The sequence below is a fragment of the Antedon mediterranea genome, chromosome 8 (assembly GCF_964355755.1).
Source record: "Antedon mediterranea chromosome 8, ecAntMedi1.1, whole genome shotgun sequence".
NCBI classification, from domain to species: domain Eukaryota; kingdom Metazoa; phylum Echinodermata; class Crinoidea; order Comatulida; family Antedonidae; genus Antedon; species Antedon mediterranea.
The window spans coordinates 16,504,195-16,515,145 of NC_092677.1; the positions used below are offsets into that span (position 1 = coordinate 16,504,195).

Consider the following 10,951-nt stretch of genomic DNA (forward strand, 5'->3'; position numbering starts at 1 on the left):
AAGAAGAAGACGGTGTCGTGTGCCTGTTTTTATTATTTGTTTACTGTATGGCGTATACCATTTTGATTATAGGGTTTAACATACTTTATGTCAAATGACTTAAATTATTTTTGAAACTGTAACTGTATATATTAATACTTAAAATCAATGAAAATTCTTAAAAACAATAGCTGTACAAATATTATTCGATAAGATTGAACTAATGTGAATATTTATGATAAATAACTTTAGGAGTCAAATGGACGATTCTCAACAATAAGGTCAAGTTTATGACCTTTGATCCAGGGTCGTCTATCACATCCGTCATCCGCCGCCCATCGTTTTTTGTTGCAAAAAAAGAAGTGGATGCCTCTTTCTGTTCTTTCTCTCTTCTTTAGACCTTAAAAACTTAAATTATGTCGAATGTTACTTTGCAATATAGTACAAATAATAGTATTTCGGATCCAAATGATCGACCGGTTGTTGTTATTGGACAGCTTGGGCATTTAACTTCACTTCCATTTGACAAAGTTAAAACCAAATTCGGCACTCGTGTCGACGAGGAGGTAACAAATTGCTGCTGCTGATGAGTGAGCACTAGGCCTAGGCCTAGATAGCTAACCGTATTTTGTAGGCCTAGAAATATTTTAGTAAAAGTCAGAGTCAGAACCATTATTTATTATCATTTAATAGGCTAGGTAATTGCCATATATACCCTTTACTGTAAATTTACTGTACATAAAAAAAACCCATTTGTATTTACTAGCTAGGCTAGGCCTACCCTTCCATCCGGCTAGAGTAGGGCCAGGCTATCATGAATTTTCTTGAGCACTGAGCTGACTGATTAATTTGTTTATAAATTGATTAATGATTTTATTTTTCAGACTTTCAAAGTTGCAGTATCGTCTCTACAGCCGTCACCGACAGATCACATATCGATTTGGTTCAACAATGCCACTATTGCTTGTCTGCCGTTAAAAGCCAGTAGACATAATACACCGTCGAGAGCTCATGCTATTCCAAAGCTTGTAAAAGCCTATTTGACCAATGTTGGAAATGAATGTATAGTTGTACGTTAACATCTTGATACTTTCAAAATTCTTATAAACTCCAAAATAATTAGTAATCAATCAATCTTTCAATCAATCTTTATTTCCATCATAACAAACATAAAATACAAATTAAGATGGAGGACGTACAACTAAAGATGAAGGACGTACAACTAAGGCAGAGCCTGAAATAAACGTTGTACTACCTTTACAATAATAACAATAACATTAACAATAACATAATAATGATTAAAAAGATAATGCTATCAGGAAAATTAGTATTTTATTCATGACCATCATTGACCGTGCGTGAAATTCCTTGTTTTATTAATTGGTAAGGTTTACTAGGCTTTTGCTTCTTAATTCTAACTAAAAGGCATAATCAAATAAAGACAATTTTACATTAGATAATTGTTTAACAGTTTCATACTTTATTTCAGTTCCTTTTTAATAATGTAATCATCCATCATTATTTTTTAAAGATTGTATGTGAGCGGAAGTCTGTGTTTGCTTCTGGTTGTGCTGTAGCACGTGCATTTCCACTCTACTCACGCAAGACCGGTGCAAATAAATTACGAAAACGCACAGTGACTGTAGAGTTTATTTTAGTTGGCGAAGATAGCGACCAAAGCCTGACAGAAGATGAGATGAATTGTCTGGAACAAGCAGCTAAAGGCATCAGGCTGACAGGTCGTATAGTAGATACGCCATGTAATGAAATGCATACAGATGCGTTTATTGAGGCAAGTTATATTATTACTAGGGGTGGATCAGTCCTGAATTGAGGTCGAAATGGGGTGGGCACATAAGCCAGCAGATGAAGGGTGTCTGATTATTTCTGCTGCCGATTATTTTATTTTTTATATTTTTATTTTATGTCTTTAGGCATTGTGGCCAAGGATTACCAATAGTGAATTAATCACTGTCCTGTCAGATAGGTGGTAATCCCCTGATGCAGGGTGAAACAGTTCACCGGTTATAACTCTTTAGGTATGGTAAACGACGCCTTAACCGCTCGGCCATTTGACTCGGTTATGGAATGCTTAATTCTTGACGAGTCATTTTCTCACTCCACTCCATTTTCTCACCCACTCCACTCCATTTTCTCACCCACCATTTAAAGCAGTTTCGAAATTATAATAATAACAGTTTATTTTTATTAATATTTTTTAGGAAATTAAAATAGTTGGGAGTGATTTAGGGATTGAACCAATCATTGTCAGAGGTGAAGAACTGGATAGTCGTGGGTTTGGAGGTATCTATGGAGTGGGCAAAGCAGCTGACCACCCCCCTGCAATGGTTGTGCTCCAGCACAAATCACCATCTGCCACACAGACTGTAAGCTGGGTGGGCAAGGGTATCGTGTATGACACGGGTGGACTATCTATCAAAGGAAAGGTGAAGAAATTGGTTTTTTTTTTCCATACTCATCCAACAGCGAGCACAAACTCCAGGATGATTACAGGATGAATATTAGACTAACTATTTTATAGTTTATCGTGCTTATAAACTTATTTGAGTGGAGTGGAGTTAAAAGAGTTACAACCTTGACACTAGGTCAGGATTGAACCCTGAACCTTGTGATTGGAAGGCAAGCACGTTAACCATCAAGCTATGTACAGCTCCACTATTAACCACCAAGCTACAGCTCCACTATTTAACCACCAAGCTACAGCTCCACTATTTAACCACCAAGCTACAGCTCCACTATTTTACCACCAATCTACAGCTCCACTATTTAACCACCAAGCTACAGCTCCACTATTAACCACCAAGCTACAACTCCACTATTAACCACCAAGCTACAGCTCCACTATTTAACCACCAAGCCACAGCTCCACTATTTAACCACCAAGCCACAGCTCCACTATTTAACAACCAAGCTACAGCTCCACTATTTAACCACAAAGCTACAGCTCAATTATTAACCACCAAGCTACAGCTCAACTATTAACCACCAAGCTACAGCTCAACTATTTAACCACCAAGCTACAGCTCCACTATTTAACCACCAAGCCACAGCTCCACTATTTAAACACCAAGCCACAGCTCCACTATTTAACCACCAAGCTACAGCTCCACTATTAACCACCAAGCTACAGCTCAATTATTAACCACCAAGCTACAGCTCCACTGTTAACCACCAAGCTACAGCTCCACTATTTAACCACCAAGCTACAGCTCCACTATCTAACCACCAAGCTACAGCTCCACTATTTTACCACCAATCTACAGCTCCACTATTTAACCACCAAGCTACAACTCCACTATTAACCACCAAGCTACAGCTCCACTATTAACCACCAAGCTACAGCTCCACTATTTAACCACCAAGCTACAGCTCCACTATTTAACCACCAAGCCACAGCTCCACTATTTAAACACCAAGCCACAGCTCCACTATTTAACCACCAAGCTACAGCTCCACTATTAACCACCAAGCTACAGCTCCACTATTTAACCACCAAGCTACGGCTCCACTATTTAACCACCAATCTACAGCTCCACTATTTAACCACCAAGCCACAGCTCCACTATTTAACAACCAAGCTACAGCTCCACTATTTAACCACCAAGCCACAGCTCGACTATTTAACCACCAAGCTACAGCTCCACTATTTAACCACCAAACTACAGCTCCACTATTTAACCACCAAGCCACAGCTCCACTATTTAACCACCAAGCTACGGCTCCACTATTTAACCACCAAGCTACAGCTCCACTATTAACCACCAAGCTACAGCTCAATTATTAACCACCAAGCTACAGCTCCACTGTTAACCACCAAGCTACAGCTCCACTATTTAACCACCAAGCTACAGCTCCACTATTTAACCACCAAGCTACAGCTCCACTATTTTACCACCAATCTACAGCTCCACTATTTAACCACCAAGCTACAGCTCCACTATTAACCACCAAGCTACAGCTCCACTATTAACCACCAAGCTACAGCTCCACTATTTAACCACCAAGCTACAGCTCCACTATTTAACCACCAAGCCACAGCTCCACTATTTAAACACCAAGCCACAGCTCCACTATTTAACCACCAAGCTACAGCTCAACTATTAACCACCAAGCTACAGCTCCACTATTTAACCACCAAGCTACAGCTCCACTACTTGTTAAATTGATAATTTACTTAATATTATCTTTCTACTTTCATCTGCTAGTTCATGACTTTTCTCATTAGCCTAATGCATCGGCCAGCAAGATAGATCTATGACATAAGCTACTGTGTGTACTTACTAGATTAGAGAGAAAACATGTGCTTAGTTGCTATCATTAGATCTAAAACAAGTTTAAATGTATTAGGGTCATAATTTCATTCAATAATGTATTCAATTTGTAACTAAAACAGATTTATGGATATATTGACTATAATATGCTTTATTCATATACTTATCTTATATTACAGACAGCAATGCCTGGAATGAAAAGAGATTGTGGGGGCGCTGCAGCAATCCTTGGCGCATTCGCAGCTGCTGTTAAACTAGTAAGTATAATGTGTATTGGCCTAGGTGGGGAAGTGACTTTCATCCCTGGCCTATGATGTAATGCTTTGTTTGGATTTTAGTGCTTGAACATTTTGGCAAATTTAAGGGTGTGCTTAGACTCCATATCATTCCCATGATTCATTTTAAGTCATTAAGCATTAAACATAGTTTAGTATCATAACAGTGGGGTAGGGTCAGACGCCACAATACCCAAATTACCAACTGTTTATTTGAAACATGTACATATATTGTAGTAACTATTTTTTACCTTTTTAGGGTTTTAAAGAAAATTTGAATGCAGTTTTCTGTCTAGCAGAAAATTCAGTAGGACCTTTAGCCACACGGCCAGACGATGTTCATATACTATATTCTGGAAGGTATGGGCATTTTACAATTTAATAATTTATTTATGGCTTGCAATCACCTTTTCTATCTATATATTTTATATTTACTAGCAATTACTTGTGCTCCACACGGTCTTTGCGGAATCAAGCTCGACTGTACTGAGCATTGATATCAATGGCCACCTGTTTTACTTATTAACTAATAAGCTAACCGTGAATTACGAAATGCATTGTTCAAGGGATACGTGTAATTAATTAAAACACCAACAATGCGATTAATCAAGACTAAACACTGTTTTAATTTGGCAGCCCTTGGCATGGTATTTGTAGATCTTGCCATTGCGGTACACAACAGAGGAGGTTGCGTAGTTGATACGAGATGCAACAACATGGTTTCTTTACAGTAATACTGTCTCAAAATACAATGGCCTAATGTAATTTACCCTAAGGGTACCTTTTTGCTAGCTCTAATATTAAATTTAGAATTGATATTTGTTATTTTTTTCTTTGCTAGGTCTGTCGAGATTAACAACACAGATGCTGAAGGAAGACTTGTTCTAGGAGATGGTGTAAGTTTTGTTGTCCAACCTTTGACCTTTTCTTGACCTAAACATACTATGTTTGTACACATTTTCTGCCAGTACGATACTGGACCAATATGATTGTTTTACAGTCTAGCCTCAAGCCTGTTGTCTATTCTTTACTGCAACAACCAATATTGTATTTAATGGTAACTTTACTACTGGTTTGCAAAAATAATTGCCGGTTTATATCTGTCAAATGTCTTTAACATACATTGAATTGAATTTCCCTTTGCAAAACATATATAGTATTTCTAAGAAAAACTTGAGTTAGTTATATTTAAAATATAATTCAATTGTAGGTTGCCTATGCAGTAAAAGATTTGAAGTCCGACATAATCCTTGATATGGCAACACTGACTGGAGCGCAAGGAATTTCCACTGGAAAATATCATTCCGCTGTCCTTTGCAACACTGAGCAGTGGGAAGATGCAGCTGTCAAAGCAGGTAGATACAAGTACAATAAGGACTGTTTAATTAGAGTGAACATGCACAAAGTTCACGTCCACATGGGTTCTAGTCGACTGATAGGTATATGAACCTCTTGTATAAAGTGAACGTTCACGTTGACATTCCAGTGTGAACGTATCATGACATCATGATCTTTGTAATTATGGGCTTAGGTCAGGCTGTGTATGAATGATGGCTGGTGTTCTGATATGAACACATTTTTATCATGTCCCGATATTAATGTCATATTTCAATGCTGTTGTTTTTAATAGGGAAAAATAGTGGCGATCTTGTTTTTCCTCTGGTTTATTGTCCCGAGCTGCATTTTAGTGAATTTGGAAGTGCTGTTGCTGATATGAAGAACTCTGTAGCTGTAAGTTTTCTATAGTATTACTGTATCAGCTATGTTAAAGCCCCATTCCCTACGTTTTTTAGATCTAATTTAAGATCACAAACTATATTTAATGTAAAAATAATACTATATGGTCCTATTGCGATAACTTTTTTCGTCTTTAAACGGTTAAAAATGTGAAAAATAAATCTATTCTAATAATTATAGCGGCCCGCTATAAATCCCAAAATGCATTGCGCGCGGATTGATATTTTTGTTTTTCACCTGTAATTCGCCCACTTTTCGATCGATCGTGAAGGCAAAACAAATGGAAGACTCCTAACTTTTCAGCGAAAATACCGGGTTTTCCCCAATTTGTATCAACAGAGTCTTGCAAAAATAGAAAGACAATTAACGATGTTCGTACGTTATCGATGTTTGCCAGCTAGGCCTACAAAACTAAGCCTAGGTAGGCTAGGCCTAAGACCGTCCACGAGAGGTCGATCGCCGCGAGCTATTTAGGTAGTGCATTGTTTCTCACTTTTTATCATAATTTACCATAAAACGTACATTTAAGACAAGGAATGACATGGTTTAATGTTTTTAAAGTGATATATATGTATTATTTTCCAAAAAACGTTCAAAATTGCAGGGAAGGGGTCTTTAAATATATTTTCACGCTGCTGCTCTAGCCCGCTACGTCACACGAGATGACTCATTAATTAGATGAAATCAAGCAGCAGTATAGTACTACACTTTGACATTTTTGTTAAAATGGAAACTCCACTATAATTTATAGGTAGCAGCTGCATTTCTGGTATTTATGAGTCCCATGACAATACTGTATTTCGCTGTCAGATAATCATTGAATTATTATCAAAACACTCCATGAAAGTTTTTGTTTGTAATATGATACTTCACACTTGAAGTATCTAAGGCGTGATGAAGTGACCCCCAGACTTAGCAATAAAATAAACTAAATTGAGTCTGTTTCATATCAAAGTTATTCACTTCTGTAACAAAATTCACATTATAGAAAGAGAAAAGGAACGTTTAATTATAACTTAAAAACCACATTGTCTGACAGACAATTGAAGTATTTTTTGCTTTTAATTACATTCTTTTCAGGTAAAATAACTATTATGTGACAATAAAATGACACATTCAAAAACAAATTTGAAATAACAAATATTTTTCAGAGGGACAATATATCTTTAAAACGGTTACGTCAATAAGCGAGCAGCGTTTTTTGTAAGAAATATTTCTTGTTTAATATTACAATACAGTATATAAGTGTACGAAAATAATTGGAATAATAATTGTTTTAATTTGTATCTCATAGGATCGTGGCAATGCACAAAGCTCATGTGCTGGTCTGTTCATTGGTGCCCATATTGGATTTGACTACCCAGGCTCATGGATTCATTTAGACATTGCATCCCCCTGTTACACGGTAAGTTTATGGTTTGATATAGCTGTCTGGCTAAACTGGCACTGTATATGGACATTTCTGTTAGAAGCAGAAGCAAGTTCAGTTGGTTTGAGGGTGTCTAGCTATGGTGAGAATTGAGCACTGAAGAACGTTTAGGCCTTGTTTTCTATGATCCATTTAATTCAAGCCTGCTTTCCTGTCGACGTTATCGTTAAAAATCGGCGATCTTCTATGTAAACATTGAAATGTTAACGATTTACAAGAAAAGGTAGTCGCTATCGTTGTCAATTCAACTTGATCGTTTTCAAACGATCAGCGTTGAACTGTTAACGATCAATTACGATAGCGTCCATTAACGTCGACAGGAAAACAGGCTTTAGTTACTGTAGCGATTTAGCAGTTGGTTAGCCTGCTTTATGATAAAGTTATACACCAGCTAAACCAGTTGTTTGCCTAACTTCTACAGTAGATAATTCTCCATTCAGTTGGTCAACTAAGAAGACAAACCTTGATAGATACACTTGGCTTAGTGGTTGACATGCATGCTTACTAATTCTAGAGTCATTGGTTCAAATCCTGTCTGATCATCAATACAACCTTCCAGGAGACTTGATTTAGAAAGAATCGGTTCCCCAGTCAACTGATTAGCAATTTTTTTATATCCGTCAGTTGAGTTGATTTTGAAGAATAAATAAAATAATATATATGTAACTTTCATTTCATCTTTTAGGGTGAGCGTGCCACGGGGTATGGGGTTGCCCTCCTACTCTCCTTATTTGGACGTGCATCTGAGTCCAAGCTGCTGCAATCGGTGTCACCGTTAGGAAGTTCAGCTGAAAATCAACACGTTGAAAACGCTAGCAAGAAGATCAGGCTTGTTTAATTTTCATTTTCATAGGAAGTTCCCAGGTCCATCTTAGTAGGACCTAGTCGGTTGGTGATTTTGTGCAAAAAAAAATAATTATTTAAATACATTGTGGTCACAACATTTATTCTCAAAGGACCTAAAATAGTGCCCTTAATTTTAAATGAGGTGTAGCTGAAAGGTTTAAAGTAGCCCTATATGTCTCCCCAATAACTGCAATAAAGTGGCCTTTAAAGCTTTGCTTTTATTAATGGACAAGTCTCCACTATAGCATATTATGACATCATGTTGAAAGTAATTTTTGTAATAATTCATTCATCCTAGAAATTTTGCTATTGTCAATTTGTCATTGGATAAGTTTCTTTCAACTAGCAGGAATGATGTTATATTCTGTTTCTACGTCAGACACGCACACACATGTGTCGTATGTGGATTTTATTTATTTAATATTATAGAATATTATAAGGTATGCGTTCTTAAAATTAGTAGCTTTTACAAATTAAGATCACATAGTGAATTAAGGATAAAAATATTCATGTCCACCAAACCAAAAAGTGCTGTACTATGTACATGATGATGCAATGTAGAATTGCGTGGGTAAAGCTCTCTGTCCCTCTCGGGTGTGTCAATAATCATGTGCCGTCCCCTCTCGGGTGTGTCAATCATGCACCCTGTCCCTCTCGGGTGTGTCAATCATGCGCTGTCCACTTCCTCTTGGTGCCCATTGGTTGTAATACCAGAAATTATTGAGTGTTATTATTATTTGTAGAAAAAAATATACCAAACTGAAATTGTTTTATAGTTAGTATTTGTATAAACTGTATTGTAAGACACAGTGCCTTTGTTTGAATACTGTACTTGACTAGTGTAATCTCTCAGGGCCAGCCACAAATTTGGCAAACATCAGTTAGTGATAATTACTGGGAGATGCCATAATCATGTTTGTTTCATGGCCAGGGATCTAGGCCCAGTTTTAACTTTTATAACAATGCTGGCCTAGTGAACAGAATTCACTGCAGACTATCTGTCGGATCAGTTTTCTTTTATGAGATTATAATCAAGCACAGGAGATACTCTGTCACATATGTTACATTTTGTCAGCTAGGATTGAACGAAAATTCACCAAAACCAAAACATATTTTCCAAAATATGTGTAAAATAGTACGGAGCTATAAACAATGTTCTATTGATTTTTTAAGAAAGATTTTTCTGAAATGCCTAGTTTATCAATTTATTATACCAAATATGGAGTACTAATAACTACTATATTTTTCCTGGAAAATTTTATAATTTATTTTAAATATTAAATGAATGTAAAATGTAATCACTACACTTAGATAATAGACATTTGTAAATTGAATAGATTAAAATATCATTGCAGCTGTAAATATTATGGAGTATGAATTAAGCTCTGTCTACACTTTCAAACTACTGTAGTTTGACAACAAAATTATGATGTGCCCAAATATGGTAGTGATACCCAAATATGGTATTGATATGTCATCATGTCCATATATTGGCACATCACATCTTTTGTCAAATAAAGCTTTAGAGTGTGTTATCGTCCTTTCATTCAAACTGCATATAAAAATACTTTGCCATAATGTGTGGCTATTCACTGAAACCTTACACATTATAACTTCCCAATCTCAGGCACCAGAGTAAATATCATATATCATAAAGATGACAATTATGATTTCCTTGTGATCTGCTCGTGATACTGACTTGATCATAAGTAAATCCTAATACTGATAATATTTACTGTAGTTTTTTTGCAAGGCTTTAGTTAGTGTTCTTGCTCATAAGCAGATCATGAGTAAATCCTAATAAGCCTACTGCTCAATATGTTAGTTACTGGGATTGGAAGATTAACTGTAAGGTTTCAGCTTAGTGAAAGCATATGTTTATTTCTCACGAGAAGATCATGAGCAAATCCTAATAATGATCAATATTTACTGTAATTATTGGGTTTCAGTTAGTGAAGACATGTTCTAAATCCTAATAGGTCTACTGATCAATATTGTATTTACAGTAGTTAATGGTAGATATGTGTAAGGTTTCAAGTTTTGTGAAGACATGTGCTTGAGCATGATTAGATCATGAGCAAGTTAAGATAAAAAAAATAGCTCATGTGATTGTAAAAATATAGTAGTGTAGTACTGTAGTACCTTTGAATAGAATTGTAATACTAGTTGAATTTGATTGAAAAGAAGGAGACTCGAAAGAATGAAATTCTGGACTAATTTTCAATCTTTTATTGTCCTGTGTTTTATATGAATGTAACACACATACATTATTTATACACAGTATATGTTATTTCTGTAATCATTGATGTCAATAAAAGAGCCAAATGTTGCAATAGACAGTTTTTGTAAGCTTTTCTGGTCAGTGCATATATACATATATATATATATACATA

The 10,951-nt window shown here is 36.1% G+C and overlaps 1 protein-coding gene across 1 annotated transcript; it reads left to right on the plus strand.

The window, feature by feature from the left end:
- Positions 1-325: 325 nt before the first annotated feature.
- On the plus strand, positions 326-10,893 carry LOC140056658 (probable aminopeptidase NPEPL1). The gene is made up of 11 exons (XM_072102109.1): positions 326-545; positions 864-1,049; positions 1,511-1,771; positions 2,202-2,426; positions 4,451-4,528; positions 4,806-4,906; positions 5,388-5,442; positions 5,757-5,901; positions 6,177-6,277; positions 7,578-7,688; positions 8,398-10,893. The coding sequence occupies exons 1-11, from the start codon at positions 396-398 to the stop codon at positions 8,548-8,550; spliced, it is 1,566 nt and encodes a 521-aa protein (XP_071958210.1). The 5' UTR covers positions 326-395; the 3' UTR covers positions 8,551-10,893.
- The last annotated feature ends 58 nt before the right edge of the window (positions 10,894-10,951 follow it).

Excerpts from the sequence above, each read along its gene's own strand:
- LOC140056658 (XM_072102109.1), top strand. The coding sequence starts at position 396 with ATGTCGAATGTTACTTTGCAATATAGTACAAATAATAGTATTTCGGAT. Across the intron at positions 4,907-5,387 it reads CATATACTATATTCTGGAAG|GTCTGTCGAGATTAACAACA; the intron begins GTATGGGCATTT and ends TTTCTTTGCTAG. Across the intron at positions 6,278-7,577 it reads ATATGAAGAACTCTGTAGCT|GATCGTGGCAATGCACAAAG; the intron begins GTAAGTTTTCTA and ends TGTATCTCATAG.